General features: G+C 55.7%; 9 protein-coding genes across 9 annotated transcripts in view; 3 read left to right on the forward strand and 6 right to left on the reverse strand.

The window, feature by feature from the left end:
- The window catches only part of SODALDRAFT_335625 (fungal-specific transcription factor domain-containing protein), a 3525-nt gene extending 945 nt beyond the window's left edge, over positions 1–2580 (forward strand). The window contains exon 5 of the mRNA XM_028612508.1: positions 85–2580. Within this exon, the coding sequence (XP_028464332.1) occupies positions 85–2478 (2394 nt within the window). The 3' untranslated portion in view covers positions 2479–2580. The remainder of the gene's footprint in view (positions 1–84) is intronic.
- A 153-nt stretch (positions 2581–2733) lies between these two features.
- SODALDRAFT_282131 (copper transport protein ctr4) lies at positions 2734–3369 on the reverse strand (the record flags this gene model as incomplete). Its single annotated transcript, XM_028608324.1, has 2 exons — positions 2734–3221; positions 3339–3369. 2 exons carry the CDS (start codon positions 3367–3369, stop codon positions 2734–2736), a joined length of 519 nt encoding a protein of 172 aa, XP_028464333.1.
- An 86-nt stretch (positions 3370–3455) lies between these two features.
- Positions 3456–6820, forward strand: SODALDRAFT_362339 (hypothetical protein; the record flags this gene model as incomplete). The annotated part of the gene is made up of 7 exons (XM_028614451.1): positions 3456–3613; positions 3782–3828; positions 3895–3962; positions 4251–4373; positions 4446–4466; positions 4554–4648; positions 4807–6820. The coding sequence occupies 7 exons, from the start codon at positions 3456–3458 to the stop codon at positions 6818–6820; spliced, it is 2526 nt and encodes an 841-aa protein (XP_028464334.1).
- A 99-nt stretch (positions 6821–6919) lies between these two features.
- Positions 6920–9252, reverse strand: SODALDRAFT_221395 (averantin oxidoreductase). The gene is made up of 6 exons (XM_028607341.1): positions 8913–9252; positions 8744–8836; positions 8498–8672; positions 8400–8406; positions 8115–8329; positions 6920–8008 (listed from the first exon to the last, which is right to left on the reverse strand). Exons 1-6 carry the CDS (start codon positions 8973–8975, stop codon positions 7020–7022), a joined length of 1542 nt encoding a protein of 513 aa, XP_028464335.1. The 5' UTR covers positions 8976–9252; the 3' UTR covers positions 6920–7019.
- A 1489-nt stretch (positions 9253–10741) lies between these two features.
- Positions 10742–12538, reverse strand: SODALDRAFT_345860 (MFS general substrate transporter; the record flags this gene model as incomplete). Its single annotated transcript, XM_028613226.1, has 4 exons — positions 10742–11698; positions 11771–12111; positions 12179–12248; positions 12383–12538. The coding sequence occupies 4 exons, from the start codon at positions 12536–12538 to the stop codon at positions 10742–10744; spliced, it is 1524 nt and encodes a 507-aa protein (XP_028464336.1).
- Positions 12539–13753: 1215 nt separating this feature from the next.
- Positions 13754–14275, reverse strand: SODALDRAFT_221443 (hypothetical protein). Its single transcript, XM_028607342.1, has one exon. The coding sequence runs from the start codon at positions 14139–14141 to the stop codon at positions 13809–13811; it is 333 nt and encodes a 110-aa protein (XP_028464337.1). The 5' UTR covers positions 14142–14275; the 3' UTR covers positions 13754–13808.
- Positions 14276–15261: 986 nt separating this feature from the next.
- SODALDRAFT_221468 (hypothetical protein) lies at positions 15262–17074 on the reverse strand. The gene has a single exon (XM_028607343.1). It carries the CDS (start codon positions 16922–16924, stop codon positions 15587–15589), a length of 1338 nt encoding a protein of 445 aa, XP_028464338.1. The 5' UTR covers positions 16925–17074; the 3' UTR covers positions 15262–15586.
- A 2599-nt stretch (positions 17075–19673) lies between these two features.
- Positions 19674–20771, forward strand: SODALDRAFT_281926 (dihydrodipicolinate synthetase; the record flags this gene model as incomplete). The annotated part of the gene is made up of 1 exon (XM_028608316.1): positions 19674–20771. One exon carries the CDS (start codon positions 19674–19676, stop codon positions 20769–20771), a length of 1098 nt encoding a protein of 365 aa, XP_028464339.1.
- Positions 20772–23761: 2990 nt separating this feature from the next.
- On the reverse strand, positions 23762–25879 carry SODALDRAFT_380843 (beta,beta-carotene 9',10'-dioxygenase; the record flags this gene model as incomplete). The annotated part of the gene is made up of 2 exons (XM_028615135.1): positions 23762–25628; positions 25742–25879. 2 exons carry the CDS (start codon positions 25877–25879, stop codon positions 23988–23990), a joined length of 1779 nt encoding a protein of 592 aa, XP_028464340.1. The 3' UTR covers positions 23762–23987.
- Positions 25880–26045: the final 166 nt, after the last annotated feature.

Genomic DNA, 26045 nt, shown 5'->3' on the forward strand with positions numbered 1-26045 from the left:
GTTTAGCTGTTCCCGGCCGCCACTCATCGGATTTCCATTTGACAGAGGGAGCGCTTAGCTAACTTCGCTTTACCTGCTCGCCAGGTCAAATGTGACCGTGGCCAGCCATCATGTGGATGGTGTGGCCGAAATGGCGCATTTTGCGAATACAAGGAGAGAAAGAAGCCTGGTCTACGAGCCGGATACGGTCGCGAGCTCGAACAGCGCCTCGACAAGCTTGAAGAGATTCTCAAGGCTCACTCGGAGATCTTGCAGTCCACGTTTGCCTCTGCTCAGCAACAGCTGAATAAGGCCAGCAACGGCAATAGCAACGGCAACAGCAACGGCAACAGCAACAACGCCGCGCCAAGCGTCCGCACCAGCAACCCGAGCCTACCCAGCGATCATGGGACCCCGAGGGAGAGTGCAAATGCATTCCGTCCTTCTGAGCTCATCCGCACGCCGCAAGCCGAAACCGCCCTCTTCCTTCAGAAGCCCTCTACCTACCCGTCCACGACGCAAGCCATGGACTTTGGCATGCCACCCCCTACCCCTACCATCCACGAGTTCCAGTCCCAGGTGCACATGGGCTCAATGCCCGCCCCCAGCCACGTCGGCACCATGCACCAGCAACCTACTCCTGCAGCCCAGGCCTATTATAATCCGAACCAACAACACCCACTGCACTCCCCTGAGGCCGTCATGGTAGCAACCCAGGAGGCCACGACGACGCCGCCGGACCAGGACCTCCCACCCTATGATCTGCTCTACGCACTCGTTGACCTCTACTTCAAACATATCAACACGTGGTGTCCGATTCTTCACCGCAAGACGACACTAGACTCCCTCTTTGGTCCCACCACCGTAAGCGAAGAGGACCGGATCCTTCTACACGCCATCGTCGCGACGACATTACGCTACTCGACCGACGCAAGGTTGACGGACGAAAGCAGGCGGCACTTCTATTCCGTTGCCAAACGACGCGTCCTGCTTCACGGAATGGAACACTCGTCAGTCAAATCGCTACAGGCCCTCGTCATCCTTGCCCTAGACCTAGTCGGAAGCAGCAACGGGCCGCCGGGCTGGAACGTCATGGCTCTCATCACCCGGTCCGTCGTTCAGCTCGGGCTCGCTGTGGAGACGACCTCGTTTTCCGTTTCCCCCAGCTACACCTCCATTTACACCCTACGCGCCATGATACTACCGGAGCCGCGGGACTTTGTCGAGGAAGAATCGAGGCGGCGATTGTTTTGGACAATCTACCTCCTGGATCGCTACGCGACCATCGCGACCGCCTTTGAGTTTGCGCTGGACGACAAGGAGATTGACAGAACGCTGCCCTGTCGCGACGACTTGTGGATGAAGAACCGAAAGGTCGAGACGCGCTGGTTCCGCACCCAGGACCGCTCAGAAGAGACCAACCCGGAGTACGATGCCGACAAACCCGAGAACCTGGGCGCATTCTCCTACTACATCGAAATCCTGGCCATTCTTTCCAAGATACACAAGTTTCTCAAGGAGCCGGTAGATATCAGCGCGCTCGCCGACGTGGAACGATGGCAGATGAGGTACAAGGAGCTGGACAGCATGCTGACGTCCTGGAAATTCGGGCTTCCCGGGGAATACGGCAACATGGCCAAGCTCTTCCAGCCCGGGAATAAGACGCTCAACTGCGGCTGGGTCATGCTGCACGCCACGTACCACACGGCGGTCATCCGGTTACATTCGTCCGCGGCGTATCCGACGACTCGGTCCCCCATCTTCACGGCTTCATACAGTGCCTCGCAGCGCTGCCACGGCGCAGTGGAGAACATCGCCGCCCTGGGGGAGTTCGTCGTCCACCAGAACCTCCTGACCAAACTGGGCCCCCCCTTCGCCTTCACGCTCTGGGTGGCAGCCCGGCTGCTCCTCGTGCACGGCTCGACGGTGGAACACAAGGTCTCCCCGCAGATCCACTTCTTCGTCGACACGCTGCGCGAGATGGGGCGGCACTGGCCCGTGGCGGCGCGCTACTGCGAGCTGCTCCAGCGCGTGCTCGACGAGCACCGCGACAGCGAGCGCGCGGGCGACGGCGTCACGCCCCGCTCGGTCAAGATCCTCTCCGACATGCGCCGCACGGCGTTCGACCTCGACCTCCTCATCTCGCGGCAACCCCCGCGCGCCGCCCACGGTCTGCCGACTCGGGGTCGCGGTAGTCGGCTTCCGAGCGTGACGCCGACGAGGACGCCGGCCCCGAACGAGCTTGCGTACCTTGACGTTTTCGACTTTTTCAATGTCCCTAGGTTGCCGTTTGGCGGGGAGCTCGCCGCGGGGATTCAGCAGGGGTTGGCGGAAGCGGCGGGCCAGAACGGTGCCCCTAGCGATGGTGTGGACGGAGGCGGCGAGGACCCTGGGCGGGGTCAGCCACCGTCTACTAATGAGTTTAATATCACGAATTTCATGGTGGATGCAAACAGCGACTGGTTATTCAAGCAGGACGGGGGGAAGTATATGCCCTGACGTTGGGGGTTTCTTTCGGTCGGCGAACAGGAGTGCATCATCATGTGGGCGGGTCAGGGGCAGGGGCAGGGGCAGCATGAATTATCTTGACGAGTATTCGGCCTCCTTCAGCTGAGTTTGATCATTCCTCCTCTCTTTATTGTAAACTCCATTTCCCTGCATAAACGTATGAAGTGGGTATCTCCTGACGAGGATCAAAAGTGACGCGACAATCAACAACCAACAATCAACTAGCAACAGAACAACGTCCCAAGATCATCCGCAACATACGGCAGGCTCCTCCACACCTCTGGCAAGCGTAGGAGGGGGAACGTCGACCCTGTAGACCAGCCAGTCGCAGAAGAACTTGCCGAGGCCGGCGCCGAGGATGATGGAGATGATGATGTACCCGTTGTAGTACATGGCGAGCAGCATGAGGATGTAGGCGAGGCCGAAGAAGACCAGATGAAGCACGGCGCGGATGAGCTGTTCCGGCGGGGAGGCGCGGAAGATGATGGTCGGGTGGGTGGCGGCGAGGTCCCCGGATCGGATGTTATCGCAGCAGATGGGGCGGTCGTCTCGACCCTTGGCTCCGGCGGAGGCCATCTCGAGGGCGCGGGCGTGGAATTGGCGGAGGAGGAGGGCATCGTATTCTTTCCCCAGGCGGCGGATCAGCTCGAGGCAGACGGCCAGCAGGGCCACGCCGATGCAGCTGGCGGCGAAGGCGCCGTTGTTGTGGATATACCACGATTCGGATAGGAAGCCTAGAAAGGGGATTGGGGAATGGTGAGCAAGATGAACGGGTTTGGTACCGGCTGGTCGGGGGAAGACAGTAGGAGATGGGAGGGTTGGCGGCAGAGAACTCTGAAGTCTGAACTCACAGGCATCGATGGTGGACCAGTTCCAAAGCATCTAGACCAGGGCGAGAAGGTGGACATTAGGACAGTGGGATGGACAGTGGGATGGATTGGTTGAGAGGTGATGTGCCACCTACAGAGATGTTGCAGTCGGAACCATCGCCGTGGGAGGAATGGGGGTGGGCGGACATGTCGAGAGGTCTCGAGCCGCAGCTCTATTCGCAGTTTACTCTTGAGCAGGAGAGATGGAGCCGTCCCAGGGATGAAGACAAGACGATGAAGATGCCCGTAGGATGGTGGTGAGTGAGGGAGAGGACGGAGAGCGTAGGATTATGAGAATAAGAGGTGGAACAGTGGTTCGTCAACCGTTATCCGTTCTCGTCACGTATAATCCGACAGTGCCTCATGACCGGCCTCACCTCATCCTTTAGTACCTTAGATATTGTTACCTGGTTCTGAGATTCAAGGTCTGACGATGGAAGGAACCGTCGAGCGGGACTCAAATTGAATCCCTGTTAGATAACTTTCCGTAAGAAGAAAGACACGGGCAGGAAGTCCCGAGAGTTGTCCGTGTTGTGAGTCGTGACCTTGTCATCACGTACTCTTGGACCTTATGATCTTGGTTGGACCCGCAAACGTGCTCACAAGGTGGATAGGTAAAACAGACACGATATATATATATATATATATATATATATAAAGGACAGAGCACGGTTCAATACCTACTAAGTAAATACCGCCTTAAAACATACCTACCTTACCTAGGTAGGTGCAGAGCTCTGGTGAGAGGAAACTTGATCACTAAGGTAAGGTACCTACCTAAGGTACCTACCTACCTTATTCTATAAGGTAAGGTACAACGCACTGAACTTAGTCCCGAGATAAAGGGCAACGGATCGTTAAGAGGTGCAACTTCCGATATCGTGGGTCATCAAGGTGCCGAACTTGGGTACCCCCGTGACGCCGCAGCCCCGTAGCCCCGCAGCCCCACAAAACCTGCTCAAACATGCTCCGGAGCAGGAGCGTCCGACAGAGAAGGTCCGACGGGGCTTCACCAAGGTCTCAACCAAACATTCAACCATTCAACCAAACATTTTAGTGCCACTATCACGACTCCACGTTGCTTCCAAGTTCGGTTCTCTTACATACTTCGTACGAACTATTGCTTCGTGCACCGTTTTTCAACGTCTACCTAATCAATACCTTAGTTACTATCTTTCTCTGCCGCTCCACCTCCAGTATGGTAGCATCGCGATCCTAGAAGACACAATGCGTATCATACCGGATCAACTGCCCGTCATGGCCTTGCTCCTCCCCACCCGGATCCGTGCTTCGTCGAGCATGACAACTTGACAAGGGTAAACCGGTAAGATGAAGAAGAAGAGTGCGGATACATATGTGCGCGTCGTCGCCACGGAATTATACACTTCCCACGGTATGGTTGGACTGTCTCTCGTATTCTCTCGTTCCCCGTCCCCGTCCCTCACCCGAGTCACCCCGTCTCTCTCCTGCAGTCACCTAAGCACCTTCACCTCTCCCAGTCTCCGAGGATGGCCTCCGCCACCGTCCCTGACCTGTCTCCCCGGCATATTCAGGATCATGCCTCTGCCGAGTCCCTGGAGCCGCACTGGGGCTATGCCGACCGTGTTGTCCCCTGCGTCAACGACCCCGGCTCTTGCGCCTACCTCGACGTCGTCTACGATGCCCACGATGTCGGCATGATCTACACCGGTATCATATGGGCGACCATTGGCGGCATCCTGCTCATCTGGGCCGTCCTCAGGCGTGTCTTCACGCCTTTGTCCCGGCAGAATCCTCGCCCGTTGACCGACGGCCAGGCCGAGAGCGCACAAAACACCAGCCCGGGCTTCTTGACGCGACTGCGCCTCACCCTCTGGTCCTATATCAATCGCTTTCTCCTGCCTGACTGCTGCCGCCCCATCTTCGGACGTACCACGCGCCTCCAGGTGCTTATCCTCGCCATCCTCACCGGCTACCTCACCATTTGGACCTTCGCTGGCATGGTCTATGGGATCTGGATCACCCCCGTTGCCGCCCATCCTGGGAAATACAACACCCGTTCGAGCCTGGGGCCTTTCGCCGACAGGGTCGGTGTCCTTGCTTATGCCCTGACGCCCTTCTCCGTTCTCCTCGCCAACCGCGAGTCCCTTCTTTCCGTCCTCACCGGCATCCCTTACCAGAACTTCAACTTCCTGCACCGGTGGCTCGGCTACATCATCGTCGTCCAGTCCAGCCTCCACACCATCGGCTGGAGTATCATCGAGATCAGGCTGTACCAGCCTCAGCCGCAAGTCGCCCAGAACTGGATTGTCCAGCTCTACATGATCTGGGGCGTCGTTGCCATGGGCCTCCTGCTGCTCCTCTACGTCCTGTCCCTGCCGCCCGTCATCCGCCTGACTGGCTACGAGTTCTTCCGGAAGTCGCACTACGTCCTCGCTCTCGTCTACATGGGCGCCTGCATCGGCCACTGGGAGCAGCTCCACTGCTTCCTCACCCCGGCCATCCTTCTCTGGTTCATCGACCGCGCCGCGCGGGGCGTAAGGACCTTCCTCGTGCACTACAACTTCGTCGACGGCGCCAAGCGGGGCTTCGTGGCCGCTCGTGCCTCCATGACCACCTTCCCCCATCCTGAAGACGGCGACGTCGTGCGCTTGGATTTCGAACACCCCCACGAGGCCTGGCAGGTCGGCCAGCATTTTTACCTCTGCTTCCCGGAGAGCAGCATCTGGCAGTCGCACCCGTTCACGCCGCTGAACGCTCCCGTCACCGTGAACGGCCGGACCCGCCACTCGTACATCTTCAGGGGTAAGCAGGGCGAGACGAAGAAGATCGCCGAGCTCGCTGCGCGCAAGTCGGCCGCTGCCGCTGCCGCTTCGGCTGATAAGCCCGAGACGCCTTCGACCTCGGTGGTTTTGACCGGCCCCTACGGCGACTCTACCATGCGCAACGTCACTCACGATGCCAACATCCTGTGCATTGCAGGCGGCACCGGCATCACTTATGTGCTACCTGTACTCCTATCTCTCCTCGGCGCGAGCAACAACACCTCCCCGGCCCGAAAAATCGAACTTGTCTGGGTGGTCCGACACGCCGAGGACGCCGAATGGGTCGGGCCGGAGCTGGACCTCTTGTCCAAGAACGGCGGCATCAGCTTGACGATCCTCCCGACGAGGGATGCGGAGCCGAGCAGCTCGGACCAGGAAAGGTCCTCGGATGCAGAGAATGAGGAGAAGCAGGCTGCCGTGTCGTCGGTGAGCACGGTCAAGGCCACGTCTTCGAGAGGTCACCCGGATCTGGGACGGCTCATCAGGGAATTCGTCGAGGGGACGGCGAGGGGGCGGACTATTGTCTTCGCGAGCGGGCCGCCGAGCATGTTGACCGATGCTCGTGCCGCCGCCGCCGCGTGCAATTCCGGGGCGAAGGTTTGGAAGGGTGAGGAGAGATGTAGTGTGGATTTTGTGCACGATGAGCGGATGGAGAGGTGAGCCAGAATGCTACCGCGAATTTGGTTGATGGGGACAATGCTTTGCGAATGGATTTTTTGAGGCTCATGATACCACTCACTCACTACCATACATCGGCAAAGACTTTTCTTCTTGCTTTATTTGCCCCCTTTTTATTTTATTTGATTCAATGCTTCGTAAAACGTCTGTGGCCAGTTATCTATCTATTCAGCCGGACCGTCTACCGCTTCACGGGAGTCAGCTTGACCATCAGAGGAGGCTTGTTCCAGGTGTTGAAAGCCTTGACGTGATGCAGGTCGCCCGAGACGTCCCACAGGTCCTCCTCGCCGGGGCCGGGGGGGAGCTTCTCGATGTCGAAGTACCAGAGGAGGTTCGCGAGGATGAGGCGGAGCTCGAGGTAGCTGAGGTGCTTCCCGATGCAGCCGCGGGGGCCCAGGGAGAAGGCCTGGCTGGCGTCCTTCTTGTCGGCGTCGTAGGCCGAGTCGAGCCAGCGCTCGGGGATGAACTCGTCCGGGCGGGTGAAGTTGCGCGGGGAGTGGGTGGCGGCCCAGGCGTAGACGGAGACGGTGGTGCCGCCGGGGAGGAACTCGCCGGCGACGGTGTCGCCGTGGGCCGGGACGGTGCGGGTCAGGCCGGTGGGGACGGGGGGGAAGATGCGCAGGGCCTCGTCGATGCAGGCGTTCATGTAGGTCATCTCCTGCAGGTCGAGGAACTTCATGTTCGCGGCCGAGGTGAAGGTGTCGCGGATCTCGGCGGTCAGGCGGGCGTAGACGTGCGGCGTGCGGAGGAGGTGCAGGAGGAGGCCGCTGAGGAGACTGGCGGTGGTCTCGGAGCCGGCGACGATGAAGAGGGCCGAGTTGAGGATGATCTCGTTGATGTGGACGCCGCCCTTTTCGTTCTGTCGGAGGATGTAGTAGAGGAAGTCACGATGCTCGCGACGGAGACCTTCATCGACGCGCTTGAGGCACTTCTCTTTGCTCAACTCCAAGTGCTCGAACCGCTTCCGACGGAGGCTTTCGGGGATCAGTTTCAGGAGAAGCCTCTGCGGCAAGGTTCCGGTCTTGAACATGCGGCGAGTGGCCTGCTCGTAAGCGCCCGCCTTGATGGTTTCGGTGATGAGAGAGACCCAGCTGTGGAATTTGCCATCCTTGAGACATCCGAAAGGCTCGCCGAAGGCCATGTCGCCGATGATGTCGAAGGTGGTAAAGTCTAGTGTGGTGTGTTAGTTGGCCTAAGCCGTTTGACGCGGTGTATTTACGAATTTGATGGAGAAGCCCAGGGGGAAAAAGGAAAGGGGGAAAACAAAAACACATACTGAACCAGTCGCACATGTTCACAGGGGAACCACTGGCGGCGAACGGCTTGAGCTGCGTGATGAGGAGGTCGACGTAGCCCCGGATGATGCTCTCCTGCTCAAGGAGGGCCTTTTGGCTGAAGGCATGCGAGAGCACCCGACGCTGGCGGGCGTGGTTGGCGTCGTCGGCCATAGTCAAGGTCGTGGCACCTTCGAGATCTTGCACTGAGCCGACGCTATTAGGGAGTGTTAGTGTGCTCTATACGAATCCGTCTTGCATAAAAACGACGAGACGGGCGTCCTTACTGAATGGCTGCACATGGGCAAGAAAGACGTGTTAGCGAGACGATTTCCATGAGAGTTCAGAACAAAATCTTGGATAGAAGTGGGCTTTCAGAACGTACGATCTTTGTGGAATTGAGGGTGGCCCTGACGGTGACCGTAGATGTCCTTCCAGGCCTCGGGATCGATGAAGGCCAACTCATTGGGCATTGTCCGGACGATGGGTCCATACTTGAGGTGGAGCTGATGGACGTCGAAAGGCCATCGTCCTCGGAACAAGCCATAGATGCTATAGATCTGCGAAAATTCACGTCAGCATCGTTTATGAATAGTCTCGGGGAATGCGGTGGTCGAGAAGAAAAACGTACAGGAGAGATTCTGGCGAGGAATGGGCCGGGAAACCGGGCCAGGGGATGGAAGTACAGACTGTAGATACAGCACCATATCACGTATAGGGTGAGCTGCACGGGGTTTCTTGGTTAGATCTGCTGTGAAAAAGGAAGCTGGATGGAAAATGGAAATGCGATGGTTACTCACCGCAGCAGCGGCACCGAGGACGATGACGCCGGGCTGCTCGACGATGATATCAACCGCGCCCATCTCGTTCTACTTTCCGGTCTGTCGATGTCCTTTTCCTATTCTCCTTTCCCTTGAGACCGTGGCCTGAGGGGGTGGTTGGTCGTGGTGGTCGTGGTGGTTGTGGTGGTCGTGGTCAGAACTGCCAGGGGAAGAACCAGCCGGCGTAGTAGCTAAAGGACAGTTGCGTATTTGGAGTTGAGAATAATTATTGTCCTGGTTGTTGGTGAGTGAGTGGTTGACTCTGATATATCTTCTTCAGCCCCAAGCTGAGAGCAGCCGAGACGGTCGTCGAGAAGCGTCTCCATGAAGCTATCCCCACTTTTTGGACGTCCCTGTGACGGTTCCCCTGTGACGCTAAAACCCTGGCTAGCGTGCGCCGGAGGGGTGGGAGGAAAAGGGGGCGATATACCAAGGAGGGATACCATGATCCAGGCTATCCAGCCATCCCCCTAGGGGGTAAGCTTGCCCGCTGGTCCGGGCGTTGAGGTACGGAGTAATTAGTCTGTCTGTTCATATCTGAGATTCGTAGCTTCAATGTGGATGTGTAAAATACAGCTCCTGGTTGGTCCTTTCGAATGCCAAGTTTGATTCACGATTTGACAGACGGTCAGACCGGTCTTCCGCTTTGGCTCGACTCGAGTGTTGAGCAAGATTGCCTCGCACTACAGACCTCGTCGTATGTATCCCACCAGGTCTAGGATTTACAGATGTTAGTATTCAAGACGTAACACTATAAGTAACGCCCTGTCGCCGGTTGCACAGATCGTACGGGGTTGGTTGTCCAGGTGTCTGGGAAGCATCTAGTTCGCGCTATACGAGTGTGTGTTGAAAGCATGAAGCCGACGTCGCCTTGGCTCAGGAGGCAACGAGGATGTTCCCTTGTCCGATAAGCCAACGGGATTTCGTTCTCGCGATGGACCGTTGAGTTGGACGAAATGCACCTCACCTTGGTTTCTCAGGACAACAGAAAGCCAATGCAATGCCTGCCGGATAGGAAGAAGGCTGGGCCACTGGGCGAGAAAACAAAGTTGGAGGCGGCTCTGCACTTGCCAGGCGTACCTGTAGTGTACCAGTTCGTGTGTGGGGCTGTTGGGGTGCGGGGCAGCGGGGAACCACGAAGCGGGGGCGGGGCACTCGCTCATCGAGGAAGTCGGGTTTTGTTTTCCGTCAGTGGTGACAATGATAGCTCAGGTACAAGTATATGTAGGTAGGTATGGCGTCTGCCAATTACACTGATCCCAAGTCCCGAAAACAACGACAGTAGAATGTTCCGAAGAATACATCACGAAAAGACCAAGTTGGGTGGACGGATAAGGAGAAGGAGAGCCCAGAACGAGAGCGAGCGACAAAGCGGAGGTAAGTCACGGTACTGTAAGCGGAATCCGGACTTAAAGGGGTAGGACTAGAATTATTGTCCGGGCTCGTAGCCCTTGCTGGACTTGGCTTACTGTACCCCACACAAAGCCTGCCGGGCGTAACCCTGCATTGAATGAGTCGAGGGTTTCCAGAATGATTTAGTACGTCACCGTATAGGTATATGTACAAAAAAAAGTCCACTTTCCCTTATTTCCAGGTACCTCAAAAGTTCATCAAGGTAAGCCATGAAATGGTAACGCGTGCACGGATACTCCGTACCGAGACGTACGGCTGTACACGTGTATCTCCAGATGTATTCCTTCACGGCCCAGTGGGGCTCATGATTTTCATCTTCCTAACCCCTCTTCCTCTTTTCCAATGTCGTGTCGTTCCTCTTCAACCCATTTCCCCCCGGGGGAATTTAATCTAATCTAATACACGTACACAAACTCGTCATTCTTCGAGTCGGTCAGATCCTTGAAAGCGTTCTCGCCCAAAGGAGCGCCCGTCTCCCCGTCCTCCCTGCCGCTGGTATAGCGGTGCTCCATGCTGAGATCGCGGAGCTTGGCCGGCTTGCCGTTCTTGACGCGCCTGCGCTCCTGCCTCTTGTTCAGGTAAAAGAGGCAGACGACCTGCAAGCCGACGATGGCGATGAGCGCGCACGTGATGCCCATGGTCTTCTCCAACCCGGGCTTGTAATACGGCGCGTCGTTGGAGTTGAACAGCAAGGGGCCGACGATGTTGCCGGCCGACGCGCCGATGTTGTACAGGGACATGATGACCGACTTCTTGGTGGCGCCGCCGATGTTGGAGATCATCCACGACACGATGAGGGGGTTGCCGCCGAACAGGAACGCGAGCATGTAGTAGGCGGCCAGCAGGGGCGGGATGGAGCTGCGGCCCAGCAGGTAGAGCATGATGGCGCCCGCGAGGACCGGCATCAGGATGGCCTCGAGGAAGACCGACTTGATGCGGAAGCGGTGGGCGAGGTAGGACGACGGGAAGATGACGAGCAGCTGGACGGCGCCGAAGGGGATGTTGAGGAGCGACGTGACGGTCGGGTCGAAGCCGAAGCCGCCGACGATGATGGGCCCGAACGTGTTGGTGACCATGGCGGTGACGTTGAGGCAGAGCGCCATGCCGACGAAGAGCCACGTCTTGGGCTCGACCAGCGCCTCGAACGCCTGCGCCCACTTGAAGTCGCGGCTCCCCGTCCCCGTCTGGTTGGCCCGCAGCCGCTCGATGGCCTGGAGCTTCTCCTGCGCCGTCAAGAAACGGGCCGACGCCACGTCGTTGTCCATGATCCAGTACACGACGGGAGCCGTGAGCACGGTGACGAGGCCGACGAAGAGGAAGAGGATCCGCCAGGACGCGATGGCGCCGTTGACCTGGCCGAACCCGTACGAGACCGCCGCCGCGAACATGGTGGAGAGGCCGTTGGTGCCGTACCATCAGGCCACTCGCATCGGCTGCTCGGCGCGCCGGTACCACTGGGACGTGATGACGGAGAACAGCGGCAGGCAGGCGGTTTCGAAGAGACCCAGCAGGAACCGCGTGGCGAGCAGGCCGGCATAATTGTTGCAGGCGGCCATGCATGTCTGCGCCGTGCCCCACCCCAGCACGAGCGCCGGCATGAGGATGCGGTGCGGCACCTTGACCATGAGCCACGAGGCGAAGGGCAGCCAGACGAGCTGGGCGATGGCCGAGATGGAGCTGACCTTGGAATACTCGTTGCCGCTCAGGTTACAGTCCTCGCGCAGACCCCAGACGGCGCCATATCCAAGCACTGATTTATCCAAAACTTTTCTGGAGCGTTAGCGTTCCGGGCACTCAAAATGATAGCACGGCTTAGCAATCGCTTCGCTTACTCTGGAGGAAGTAGACCCAAACGAGCACCGAGAGGATATGCTTGTCCGTCTTGCGGCGAATGCGTTTATTCTGATATTCGGTAAGCGGCTCGTTCAGCAAGTGAATTTCTCCAGGGCCAGGATAATAAGAGTTGGAAACAAAAAAAAACCAAGAAAAAAGGAAGAAAAAAAGGGAAAAAAGGAAAATGGGGAGAATATGCGTACATCTTCTTCTGTGAGCTCAATCTGCTGGTCGCCAATGAGCCTGGCTGCAAGGTCGCCGCCCTTCCCCTGGACAGGCGAATTCTTCGTCATCTCGACATCGGCCTCGTCGGTGTGGTGCTGGGAGGCCGAATCTTCGGTCTTGGAAATCCCAGACATGGTGGAAGTGGCGAGAGGAAGAACTGAATGGCAGGTGGTCGTCCGTCTGTTCTCTGGGGGAGCAGACCGTGGTTAAAGCAAGAATGAAAGGCGACAAGAGAGGAGAGCAGAGAAGACCCAAAAGCCGGGGAAGAGCGAGGTCGTAAGATTAAGAAGGTAAGCCGATTAGCAGGTAAGTCGACGAGTTGGGCCTGTGTTAGAAAGATCGACGACCATGACGATCTCGCACACTTTGTATCGTTGGTAGTTTGCCCCCCATGTAAGAAGATCATTTCTCCTGGCTTTCTCGCTCAGCCTTGACCATGTTTACGGCCCAAGCAGCTAGGATACAGCGATGAGGTGTTCTAGGTTACGGCGGTGGTGGGGGGAAGAATTCCCTGATGGAGCTCAGACAAGATCAAAACCTAGAGGAATAGCAAGAAAGGCCAAGTAAGAGTCCAGTTTGGTGGCTCGAGCCTGACAGCCCAGCCCTGAGAGCTCAAATCTCAAGCTCGAAGCTGGAGCCAAGAACCCAGTCCAGTGTAAGGACAACCGCAACTCCCGACTTGACCGGGCCCGGCAGAGGAAAACCTGGGGATGCTGTGGGGGGTTTCTGCCCCATGGGACAATGAAGTTAGCGTCTAAAGGTGGGGGGGTTGACCTTACGTGGGGGTCCGGACTGGCTTTCGAAAATGAAACTTTTAACAGGGAACTTTGTTGACGAGATGGGAAAACACCTTAACAGGACGAGGCATGAATACCTATGCTCGGGAAATCAGCCGAGGTTGTTGAATGACCTGGGTAGGAGAATCTGGGGCGCCGCAGTCACCCCGATCGTTTCCTTTTTCCGGCTCTTCTCGTCGTGCCAACACTGCCAACATCAACACCACCAACCTTACCTCTAACAGTCCCTATTTCCCCGCCCTTCTTCCTTGTTGTCATTTCGTGACAATGATGTCCGTACGTAATATGTTCCTTGCAAATCTGGAGAATGCCGAGTACCTATCTCCTTTCTTCGTCCAGGGTATCTGCTCCGGGGTTGGTATTGGTCTAAATCCGGGATGGCGATCAAACCCCTTATCAAATCATAGCGGCCACAGCCAAACCAGCGTCATTCTACATCATAGCACGCGCCTCTTTTTTTTTTTTTTTTTTCGTCTTCGTATCCCTCGTAACCTTTAAAGTAGAGGTATGTTGTCCTCTTTCAGCATTGGCCATCTCCGGTGGTGATGGTGGTCTCGGAGGTGGTTTGGTTTCCCCCACTCAGGGGCGGGAATCAGGATGGGGTCTTTTACTCCCTGAACACAGACCGTTCAAACTGTCCGGGGTTTTCGCCAATGCTTCTAGACGAGGGCGGTCGGAATAACCCCCGTGTCCAAGTGGAGTCTGTAAGCACGTTGGATTCCGCCCGTCCATGTCTATACCACACGCCGGATGGCCTAAGTTCGTCTGTATCTTGACCTCGCGGGTCGTTGTCACATACCACGCAAGAGATGATGGTAACGCGGGGCAACGTCATCCTAAATGGCTCCTCGTTGCCGACGCCATTTTCTTTGACAGGCTCATAGTTGGACCATGGATAGACACCTTCCGTGGGAACCGTGGTAAGCTGGACCATTCGCATATTGGGTGACCCAAAACCCGTGGATCTCCTGGTTGCAAGCGACTGAAAAGATTACGACGTTATAGGCCGCCATTCAGGATTTCGGACAGTATCAGGCAAGATAAGGGCATTATGGGGGAAATATTTGGCGCGCAGTTCTTCCTTTGCGTAGATGTTTGTGTAGTGTACAGCGTATCAGGTAGTTGTTCTCTGTTTGCAGCCACTCGTAAATATTTTAACAAATCATAGATTCACCAACGATGTCAGTGGCTGTTCGCGAGCTAGTGGATTATCTATCCAGGCATCGGTCCTCGAGGTGTTGAAGATCTGGTGGAGGTTTGGGATCGCACAGTTTGCTGATCACCATATAATCGATGCCAGTTCTGGTATATTCTAGCCGTGAGACACAATACAGAAGACGTGGCCTTGGGGACGAACCCAAGGTCAACTTAATTCATTGTAGAATAACTAAGGTAGTTATCCATAATATCTGCTACTTCAAAAATTCAACGTCGTTCAAAAGTGGGTTCAAGAATTTGCGGGGTGTAAAAAGGCGGGGAGAGGGGAGAGGGAGAAATATTAGGCAAAGGAGGGGAAGGAGGGGAAGGTGGGGAAAAGAGGGGGACAGGCCCCAGTTGCTTGGGTGGGGTGTCGTGTTTCCCCACCTACACCTAGTTATCACCCACAAGCAAGGTAGCTCTCGTTCTCCGTGCGCAATCTTCGTGTAAGTATCTGCACGACTGCAGCAGTGGAGGGCCTCAGTTTGGGTTCCCACCTCTCCTGTTTCCTCTGCCATTATATTTCCCACTTGAGACATCCAGTAGCCCCCTCAGTCCGTGTAATCACCTGGGAATCTTTAAATAGACTCTTTCAATGGGACACTCGGTGACGCGGCTGCGGGGATCATTAGCCAGCTTCAATAAGTGCCAAGGAACTGTTCCCTCTGTACGGGATTCAGTGTTGAATTATCAACTTTTCTTAAATCAACTCTTTTAAAGATCATACAAAATCGAGCAGTGGACCAGTGCCGATACCTTACAAATTGCTTAGAAACGCCCGAGGTAGTTGGGGGCAGTAACCATGTAGCCCATGACAAGCATACGGTAGGTAGAGATATGGTGGTAGTACCGTAGTGTGGCCACCTCGACGCCATAACCAAGCCGACTCGCTTTCATGTCTTCATAGATGACCGAATAGTTGCCTGAACTGGGGAGAATCGTTAAGAAACCAACCCGAAATAACAATGACCCCTGGGGCCCACCTCATCACACCCCGAGACTCTAAGAAACGGAGCGTTGTGTATGCTAAGTAGCTTCAACTCTTCCGTCCTTTGCTTCCCAGAAACAAGTCGGCAGGTGGGGCCCTCACTCTGTCCCGCCGTCATCGACCATCAAGCCCCGCGTGTACTTCATGTACTTCGTATCATGGGGATGAACGCTCGCTTTCTCGTAAATGCAACTGTTCCTTCACGTCGGCTTTTGCTTCTCCCTCCAAGTCCTCGCGCAGGTAGCGATGCGCAAGGCCGTCTCTCGTATCCGAACAGCCTGCCTCATCAGCTTGGCTTTCTCAGACTCGGTCCTCCACGCCCGGCGCGATGACGAGGATGAAGATGCCGATGCTGTGGAAGGGGCGTGGCCCTCCCTGTCCTCCTGTTCCTCGATGAGATGCCCCCACTCGTCCGCCGACCGCGCCACCAACAGCGCGGCATCTTCAATCCGTCGCGCCGGCGTCAGGGTCTCGTCGTCCTCGTCGTCGTCGTCGTCGGTGAAGCAGGCGCAGTAGTCCAGGTCGCGGGGCTGTCTCGAGAGGACGCCGACGATGACGTTCCACACTGCGACCAGGTCCTCTTGCGGTACCGACGGCGACATGGCGGCCGACTGCGAAAGGAGGTGTTGCTTCTCGGGCGAGTAGCTCCGGTGGTGCTGGCTCGGATTCGTGCTCGCGGAGGCCGCGGCGGCACCACCTGGGCCCCCCATTCCCGCGCCAGCTCGTGCGCGTGCGCGTGCGCGTGCGAGACTCAGCGCCCGCGCGGCCAGGCAGTTGCTGCAAGTGCCGTCGCGGATGTCGCTGATCTTGACGCACTCGGGGGAGACGCCTTGGCCTCGTCGGCAGCGCGGACACTGCTGTGGCCCCCTCTGCACCTTGCCTCGTTCGTATACCATGATGGCCTCCACCCCGCTGTCTTCGGACAGGTCCACCTCTTCTTTATCGGGCCGGCACTTCCATGTTCGTCGGATAGGCATGGCTGTCAACCTCCTTAGGGTTTCGGTCTCGGGAACTCTGTGGAGAGAGATGTGTGCGGATCCATGTGAATGGCCGAGCGATACGGCTGAAGGCGCGCTGTCGAATGAGGTGCGTATGTCGGTACGTCCGTCATCGGACCCAGGGCCCGGGGCTAGCCCCGAGTCAGTGTTTTGTTGGCCGTAGCCATGGTGAAATAGTGTACGATCGTCGCCCCCGTTAAATGACATCGACACGGTTGGAAATGGGTCTTCGGTAGTGTTGCCGGTAGGGCCCGAGTGCGAGGAGGCGGAATTCGATAGTGTCCATGACGGGGTAGACGACTCCGAACGCCGTTGCCGGTCTCTCGAATTTGCCCGTCGATTGTGGCCGGTCAGGAGCTCCAGCGTCATGTCGGCGACGTGATGCTCCATGGACCGTAAGGGGAATGCGAGACGAGGCCGATGATCCGATCCAAACGAAAGAGTGAAGAGGAGAGGGTAGCGAGAGCCGGTTTGATCGACACGCATAAAAGTTCCGCTATGAGGCTCCAACGACAGGCAGTAGCGGCCAGGACAGACCATGTATGCACGACATTTGACGAGGGGGGAAAGGGAATAAGGAACGGATGTGTTAAAAGAAGAGTAGAATATTATGGCGTTCTAGGCACAGAGAATCCAAGGAGTGAACAGAACAGGGAAAGAAAGGGCAAGCAAGGGGGGGGCGCACAACGATACTTAGAATCAGGCGTCACCGCATCGAAGGTCGGGAAACCATCGGAAACAAAGGAGGGAAAAAAAGACCTCGGCGCACTCCCACTTGGTTGATCCTTACGTAAGTAGCACGGGATTTAGCGTCGTTGATTTAGCAGCTGGGGAATGCGCCCTAAAGACATCGATTGGTCCAGATGCCGGGGATATGGAAGCTGGTACGAGTTGATATCATTAGGTGACCGGGAAGAAAGAAAGAAAGAAAGAAGAGAGGGGGGGCAACCTGGCTTGGGGAGGATCCTAGAACATGACATCGTGGTCCGGGGACCCGGGTCCAGGTCTCCGGCGTGGATTGGGTCTGGGGAATTGCTACAACCCCACGAGACAGGACCGGAGAAACCACCCGAGGGAGGTCCGGATCAGCCCGCAGAAAAGCAAGAAAAAGCCCCAAGTCTAGTGTAGGTCGCGGAGTGGGATGGACGGGCGTTGCGGGAATTGTCTGAAGCCAGTGCGCTGATAAGGATCTGGTGCCCTCAGAAGATGGATTGCTCCCTTCTTGAAAAAGAAAGAAACCCCTTCGTAGCTGTCTGGAGCACATACTCAGCTGTCTGTCTGTCTCTTGTCTCTTCACAAGTCAGCTCAGCCGTCACCGCTCCGGCATTGCCCATGCAATATTGTCTCGGCATTTCGTCTTTTTGATTTTTCGATTTTTCACGTTGGGTCTTTGGTCCTCGTCGTCCAATCGCCATCGGTGTGTGTGCCCCCCATGCATAGGTAGGTATGCATGCATACCTACAACGTATGCCCTGATACCTACGAAGTCCTTCGTATTTCTTCGCACATAGGTCAATGATTGCTCGGTTCTTGGGAGATCATCCGTAATTATGACCTAGCAAGACCTCGTCAGTCAAGGATAATAAGCGAGAAAGGCCCGATCACCCTTCAGAGTCTTCACCTTTCTTTCTCCTCTGGCGAGTGAAATTGGGACCGAAAGCTGGAGAACTGGAGAATAGAAAAGGCGAGACTTGTAAACTGCAGCTAAACATTGACCGAATCCGGCCACCTGCAGCCCCCAGCTGGTCCTAGGGCCACTGGGGGCCGTCAGGGATGCCACCTTTTCGTTATCTCCATCAGCCGGCGCTCCCTCATTCTCGAGGGGAGAGTCGCATAGATTGATAGGAGGCCAAGGGTTCCCGCCAGGTCACGACCGACGGAAATAGAGAGGGGCTGGGTGGGATGCCGGGACACAGACACGGATCAATCAATCCAATGGCAGGGTACAGAAATAGATGCGAAGCAATTACGAATTAACCCGAATTGTGGGGATCGTGGTTCATTTGTAGGTCCGGCTCTTCCCTGCCATGATTACTAAGGTACAGAGGTGTCATGAGACACCGCCGAATATACATACCTGTACGTCAATATCTACAATGTAAGGTAGGTAAGGTACTGTACCGATAGGTTCGAGGCCTTTCATATAGGTACCTAAGAAAGATCAATACCCCGTTCCTGTCCCCGGAGAAGCATTGGCACTAGAGATGCAATGTACAAAGGACGAATACGCTTTCATACTCCGTTCCTCGTGTGATTTGCCCGAGGAGCATTCACCGGTAATTAAGGTACTTCGTACATATCCGTGCTGAGGTACAGTGTAATTAATTAAGTACAACGTCGCGCTGCACCCCACTCCACCCCACTCCCCCTCCCCCGTCTTCCGATTGCGGGCTTGATTGCGTGGGGGTGCAATGGAACGTCCCATCGCCATACAACGTACGGAGCCGCCTTCGGCTCTCGATCTCCAACTTCACAGATCCATCATGCCTAGGTAGTTCACTGCACCTAAAAGTCTTGGCCTGGGGAACTAGCATGTTCGTGAACAGCTACTAGCAAACTCATTTACCATTTTTGGTTGGGGCGATGGCATTGCTGACTCTTCTTAGCTTCGATTCCTGTCCTTGGACCCAAACCATGATCTTGCGTGGGGGATGATCCGTTTGGAGTTTGGGGAGCAGTCAACTCGCTAGGCGCCTCTTCTTTGCCCTAAGACCAACAACGCCCCGCCCTTGTATTTTAGCTATTCTGTTTTTGCTTTCTCTTTCTCTTTTCTCTTGCCCTTTCCCTTCCCCTTCCCCTCTCCCTAGGTTACCAAGGTCCGTTGATTAAAGCAGCGTGGTCAATTATGGACAAATTAGCAGGGGCTATGTTAAGAGCCAGTGGCACGACATGACGGGGCTGTCCCGATGATCAACCATCTCTGATAATACTTCCCGAGCCGTTCCGTCATATATCTCGCCAATATCCCCGGTCTCGACTTGGGTTATGACTTACTAGATATTACTTTACCTTACTCTTCAAGGCCCTCAAGGTTTATGGCGCCCCGCGGTACAGCCACGTCACAGCGTACCTAGAGGATAGTTCAACTCTTTGTCAGGAACGCCCTCTCCATGGTGAATGGAAAGGGTTTGAAAGAACGCCGACCCAAAAAGACCTCCAGCTGCTCCTTATAATTCCTACAACTCCCTCAATACACTAGCCGCCTCATTCTAGCAAAATAACTATCCATATTATCAATACAAAACGCCGACAGGATTCTTCTTGCTTCAATCAATTCCATTCCATCGTCATGTCTCCCTCAGCTACTGGTAGCAACCCAGCTCCGCCCTTTCTGGACGGCCATTCGACCCTTACACCGACGTCGGCACAGCCCACCGCTTCACGGCCCCTGACACCTGGAATATATGTACCCACCGTCGCCTTCTTTCGCTCTGACGACTCCATTGACGTCGAGACTACCGCTTCCCACGCGACCCGGCTAGCTCGGTCAGGCGTGGCCGGTCTCGTCACACACGGCTCCAACGGCGAGGCGGTACATCTCGACCACGCCGAGCGCCAACTCATCAACCGCATCACCCGAGACGCCCTCGATGCCGCAGGGAACTCTCATATCCCTCTCATCGTCGGCTGCGGTGCCCAGTCCACCCGGGAGGCCATTCAACTCTGTGAAGAGGCCGCCGCCTCAGGCGGCAACTACACTCTGGTGCTACCTCCAGCCTATTACGGCAACCTCCTCTCCACCGAACTCATCATTCGGCACTTCCGCGCCGTTGCGGATGCCAGCCCGATACCAGTCCTCGTCTATAACTTCCCGGGCGCCTGTAGCGGCCTCGACCTCTCCTCCGATGTTATCATAGCCCTCTCTAACCACCCGAACGTCGTCGGTGTCAAGCTGACATGCGGTAACACGGGCAAGCTCGCCCGTATCGCGGCCGCAACGGCCACTCCTTGCCCGACAGCATCGTCCAAGAAGACGACCCCGTCCATCCGCGCGGACCGTGCCACCGCCACGACCGCTCAACAACCCTTCCGCACCTTCGGCGGCAGCGTCGACTTCACCCTGCAGACCCTCGTCGTCGGCGGCCACGGCATCATCGGCGGCACCGCCAACATTGCCCCGCGCGCTTGCATTCGTCTCGTGGAGTTGTGGGAGCAGGGCAAGCTCGCCGAAGCCCGCGAACTGCAGGCCGTCGTCGCGCGCGGCGACTGGACCGCCATCCAAGGGGGCTTCGTCTCCGTGAAGGCCGCTTTGGCTGAGTTTTACGGCTACGGTGGCGAACCCAGGAAGCCGTGCGCCCTTCTCGAGGGGGACAAGTTGAAGGAGCAATTGGATGGATTTGCTGAGCTGGTGGAGACTGAGAGGGCACTAGAGAAACTGCAATCATAGCAATGACAAAAAACTCTGGAGGGTGAGAAGGGTGAGAATAGAATGCGAAATGACATACCCACATGTATTGAAAGCATCCTTGCTACGATACATGAATCCTATCCAGTCGATGGGATATTCCCTCGACTTCTGAAGGCGGAGGCGCGCATCTTTCAGGGAGATGGGCGGCAGTGAGCTGTTCCTTTTACGAAGACTGGCCTGACGGTATGCATGATCAAAGACCTCGCTGTGACGGGAGCTGCTGCGCGAAGCCTTCAATTCACCTTTCAGAGATAGCTACCTTACAATTCTACTCTTCCTCTTCATTAGCTCGCATTTTGAATCTTCGCTCAACCCAACTGCTGCTATCAAAATACTCTTCCCCACTGTGAGAGCACGCGTGCCCTTCGAGTAACTTGATGAGCCCAAAGGACAGGGGTCAGGACACAACCTCAAACCCTCACTTCCTACGCACAGTAATCTTCCCAGAGAAAGCGTCCACAACTTTGTAGACTAGCATTCCTCGTGGACGACGGAAACCAAAGGGGCTGTCCTTGTCATCATAGGTCTAGAAGCTGGCTGATTTGAGTACCGTGCCGACAAGACTCTCGTGACATCTCTTCGTCGCTAGTCATGGTACCTTTGTTATCCACGTGATGGAAATTAAGCCCCCGTGTGTCGAATTCACCGCATTCCTAGATACCCCCATCTACCTACCCTAACCTCTCAGCTACGTAGGTAGCTCATGAGCTTTGTTACTGAACTCGTCGATGGTGATGGTGGGGTAAGTGGGCCAACACGACGTTCTTCCCCCCACTTTGGCACTACCTGGAACTTGGACCTTTGTGGCTGGCAACCCACGACCAGCGCTGTGGAAAGCGAACGAACCGACGGATCCAAAAATCCACCAGTGGTAAGTAAGCCTTCGAGTTACCCCCCCATAAGACCCAAAATAAGTGGGACCGCCCCGTTTTGGGCACTGAACAGGGATGCCGTTGGCCAGTCTCAGATCTTACGTTGTACCTAAGGTACGAAGTACTTATTTGTACTTCGTAGATTTCTGGGTGGGGTTCACATCGTGTACTTTGTGCGATCGGTTTCCCGGAGTTTGGGCTCCTGTGAGTCCTGTCATGTATTCTACCTTTCTACACTACACGTACGGTAATAGGAGAGCTAGGCATCTCAGGTATACCTACTCCAATAACACGAAGTAGGCAATGGGTACTCTGTGAAAGCCATCACGTCATGGGAACACATCTTGGAAAAACCTTCGCTGCCAGCGTGGGTTGATCCTGCAGAGATGGGAACTCTCCGGTGGGTTTTCAATCACCACGCCTCCGCTTTGCCTTGTCCGACATATCGAGAGATCATATAGAATCAAGTCCTGGATAGCTTCCCATGTGCAACAACAGAACAGACTGAGTGTCAATCTGACGCCGAGGCAAGGTTTGACGAACGTGGGGGTTGACTGTTGATGTGGTGTCATGTGAGCATGAAAAGTGATTAGTCTCACCCAGGACTTCACTCATATGGGGTGATTATCCTTGCAGTGGAAAAGGGATACAAAAGGTGCCGAATAAAGGAACAGAACCCACCCACCCAAGAAAAGAGAGAAAGATACCGACATGTCTTTCTTCCTGCAGACGCTCTTCTCCTTACTGGGCCGAGTAGGGGCAGTGATCATAATGCCCTTGGAAATTATCATGATTTTACAAAGAACTCATTTCTTCACCACTCTCTGGCACTGTCATCAGGACTGTGGAATGTCTTACATTTCCACGGTTCCTTCTCCTTAGAGATCCTCTGGACCAGTTCCTCGTCAATCTCAATGCCCGACCCGTAGCCCACCGGGGCCCTGACATACCCGTGCCTCCAGAATGTTTGCCAAATGTTCCCAATGTTGCTGTAGCAATAGATCTCTTGTCATCAACCTTGTCGAAAACAGCAGTGCGACGATAGAACGGAGCTGGAGAGGCGAAAAATAATGGTTACAATCGAGAGTCCCAAACTAACAGACTGCCCTCCCCAGACTGAATCACGGGTCTCGTCTACTCTTCGCATACAACAAAATAGAAAGAAATGTCCACGTCCTCCGAGTCCTGCTGTCCTACCCACGGGCAAGGTACAGAATACCAGGATGCTCACATTAATTACAGGTTCGCTCGCACCGAAGAAAGGAGAATGCATAGCTCCCCATTTCTCCGCACTACCTACACCGTATAACGACGTACTATTGCTTGATGATTTATACCTTAGCTAGCTCGATCCAGCCCGGGTTAGGGGAGCTTGGGGTTAGTTTCAATCCATGTCCAAAATATCCGTACAACGTACGTACCCGTACCCCTCCTTTACCCCACCCCCACCTCTCCACCCCCTTGTGAAAGACCCCCGCATAACCCCCACCATACAGAAGATGGTTGTCGTTGCAGTTACACTCCCTCCACGTTATGTCCACGCACCAGGTCGGAATAAAAAAGATCGTGGAAAACTCCCGGTGTCACCCCTCTGCATGGGCTGCCTCCCCGAGACAGGGTTAATGTTGCGGGGTAAACACAACTGCATGGGCAAGAACAGAATGCTCCGAGATGGATCTGCCGTCCATCCGGGCATCCGGGGAACCCTCACATGCTTCTTGTCTTCCTATGCCGACTCCAACCAGGAGGTATTTCTCCGATACGTTACTTGGAAAGGAGGGGAAACTGAATTATAGCGTAAGAGAAACGACATACCCAGGGGCAATCACAGAGCCTACCGGCAAGAACGGCTTCCTTGGCGGTACCTGGATGGAGGTACAGCTACGGGCCTCAGTCCAGGACGGACTTGAAACACATATCCGTAATGCTTTGTACTGCTGCTGCTGTGTAGCCTGTGATATGTACGGGGCTGAATTAGGTAGGTGATTATATAATCCTGTATGTCTGTTTGGACGTTCAAATTTGTCATCCAGAGAGTCGAAGACATTGAAAAAGGCGCAATGACAGTCGGGGGTGGTGGCATTAACCAGTGATTACGGAACATCTCCCAGTGTTCTTAACAATGAGAGAGGTCCATGAATGCCATCACCACGAGCAACAAAGTAGTCGCACGAAAGTTCGATTCCTGCTTGGAAATCCCCACTCGAGCCTAGACCATAGGCATCTCGTCACCAACCCTACCCTATCCATGCCTGCGCCAGAAATAAAATGACAATAAATAAAAAAGGAGAAGAAAAATAAAACAAAGTCATTGCATCCCTCATTACATGCTACCCGGCGCATGAACGCCATGAAACCCGAAAGGTACAGCGAAAGAACATTCAGCACGACCCAGCTCTTCGAGAGTCTTTGCATCCAGACAGAGAAGATAACTCCGCTGCGCGCTCCCGTCAAGCACCACGCTGAGAAGGACGCCGTCATCCTCTGCAACCTCCTCGTCTCCCCCCTTCGCCGGCCGCGCCACGAAAATAGGTTCCCCCGGCGTATGGCCCCGGGGCCCGCTCCAGATCAGCGCCTCGCGCGTCACCGTGTCCGTCTTGACGATGCTGTCGAGGAGCGTGCTGCGGCCGCGGTTCGCCGCGCTGTAGACGTAGCGATACCGTCGGCAATGGTAGGCCGGGTTGACGACCGGTAGCTCGCCGGCATGGGGGGACGGGATGGCCCAGACGAGCACGCCGCGGCCCTTGTGAGGCCCACCTGGTCCGCCGCCCGATTTGGGAGACGGGATTCGGAACCGGTACCGGGCTAGGCGGGACTGGATCGTCTGGATCCTGTTTTTCTCGTTCCAGAACGCGCCGGTTGCGCCGTCCCGGTCGAGGAGGACGTCGTAGTAGAAGGTCTTCAAAATGTCCTGGTTAGGATACTCCATGAAGTCGCAGAACACTTCAGTTCCGTCTTCCGTAGCCTCCTCGAAGGAGTTGACCGAGTGGAAGAAAAAGCCGGCGGGCGTTTCAAATACCGCGACTAGACCGTTGTTTCCGCGACGGTCGACAACGAGCCATTTGCAAGGCTTGGTCTCGTCGAACTCTTCAATCGAGCTCATGATGTTCCGTTCCCATGGCATCGTGAGGCCGTTGAGCACATAATGCGACACGGGGATACACAGGACGACGAAGCTGGGGGTGAGAAAGAAACTGTGGATATAGCTAGGCCGCACAAGGTCGGAAACGGTGGCAAGAATGTCCGTGGTTCCTGTGGCTGCGTTGACCCGGAAAATCCGGTATGTGGAAGTCTTTCCGAGTTCTAGATTAAAGTTGTATGCGTCTCCTGTCTCATGATCGCGCTGGGCATGTGCGGATGAAAGAGGCCCCTTGAGGTCCGGATGGAGCGCCGTTTGCCTCGCCGCACCAATGGGTTCGAGGGTGTCACTGTCGATTTCGACCAACTGCGCCGCGTCGGTCGTCAACCACACATTTTGTATTCCGCTGCGATGGCCACCAGTTGTGACTTTTGCTTCTTCCTTGATGGCTCTGGTTCTGGCCGGAAACCCTGGCCAGTTGGTGTCGACCATGACCGAGACGTTGTGCAGGTCTGGAGGGGATCTTCGGAAGACGCTCATGAACTTGGAAAACAGGCCCAGACAAGGATCGCGGCGCTGACCGAAGGAGTAGTGGCTACCCATTCCGCGTGCTCGAATATCCTCAACAAGCCGCTCCGCCTGCCGCCGGGACGAATAGAGAACTCGCGCTGGACCGTCTGTCCCCTCTTCCGGAGGAAGGATGTCGAACCTATGCGTGTGGGCGAAGCCATCGAACCAGTGCGAGACGTATTCTGTTCCCCTTGGGGTGCCCTCCACCTTGCATGCACCGGGGCCAGTCCGATAGAGGGAGCCAGCTGCCCAGGCCGGAATATTCCCTCTGATAGTCAGCTGTATAGGGCCGCGCTCCTCTGTGAGGCCATCAAACTAGAAAGGGTCTTTTCGTCAGAGACGGCTCGATGTGAGAGGTTCCCACGAAAGAGAGAGAGAACTGGAGGCACACGCTGGGGGGAGGGCGGGGATCGGCGATCGGGACTCACCCCGGCCTTGTTCGGCCAGTCTTTGTAAGCGGCCGTGGTCATGTTTCGCACGAACTCATCGCGATCAGCAGCTTCGTGCGAAGGAGTGCGAAGTATTGTTGCGCCGACGCGCCGAGTAGATTCACGAGGGGAAGGCATCGTAGCGGTCCATACTCCTCCGCGTACTTGGTGTTACTAACACGCAGGGCCGAAATTTATGCCACGGGGCGAGTAAAATATTTCATGTCCTCGGGTCTGGCTGCGCAGAAGAGATAGATGGAAGAGAATAGAAAAGGCTCGGAAGGTCCTCGAGGAAGGCCCGTAA

The sequence above is a fragment of the Sodiomyces alkalinus genome, assembly GCF_003711515.1.
Source record: "Sodiomyces alkalinus F11 unplaced genomic scaffold SODALscaffold_9, whole genome shotgun sequence".
NCBI lineage: Eukaryota > Fungi > Ascomycota > Sordariomycetes > Glomerellales > Plectosphaerellaceae > Sodiomyces > Sodiomyces alkalinus.

What these genes read in the sequence shown, in the direction of transcription:
- SODALDRAFT_221395 (XM_028607341.1), bottom strand. Translation starts at nt 8,975, where the DNA reads ATGGGCGCGGTTGATATCATCGTCGAGCAGCCCGGCGTCATCGTCCTC. An exon ending in TCCTCGGTGCCGCTGCTGCG is followed by an intron (nt 8,837 to 8,912) that starts GTGAGTAACCAT and finishes AACCCCGTGCAG; the next exon opens with CTCACCCTATACGTGATATG. An exon ending in GAACATGTGCGACTGGTTCA is followed by an intron (nt 8,009 to 8,114) that starts GTATGTGTTTTT and finishes ACACCACACTAG; the next exon opens with ACTTTACCACCTTCGACATC.
- SODALDRAFT_221443 (XM_028607342.1), bottom strand. Translation starts at nt 14,141, where the DNA reads ATGCGAATGGTCCAGCTTACCACGGTTCCCACGGAAGGTGTCTATCCA.
- SODALDRAFT_221468 (XM_028607343.1), bottom strand. Translation starts at nt 16,924, where the DNA reads ATGGTCTGTCCTGGCCGCTACTGCCTGTCGTTGGAGCCTCATAGCGGA.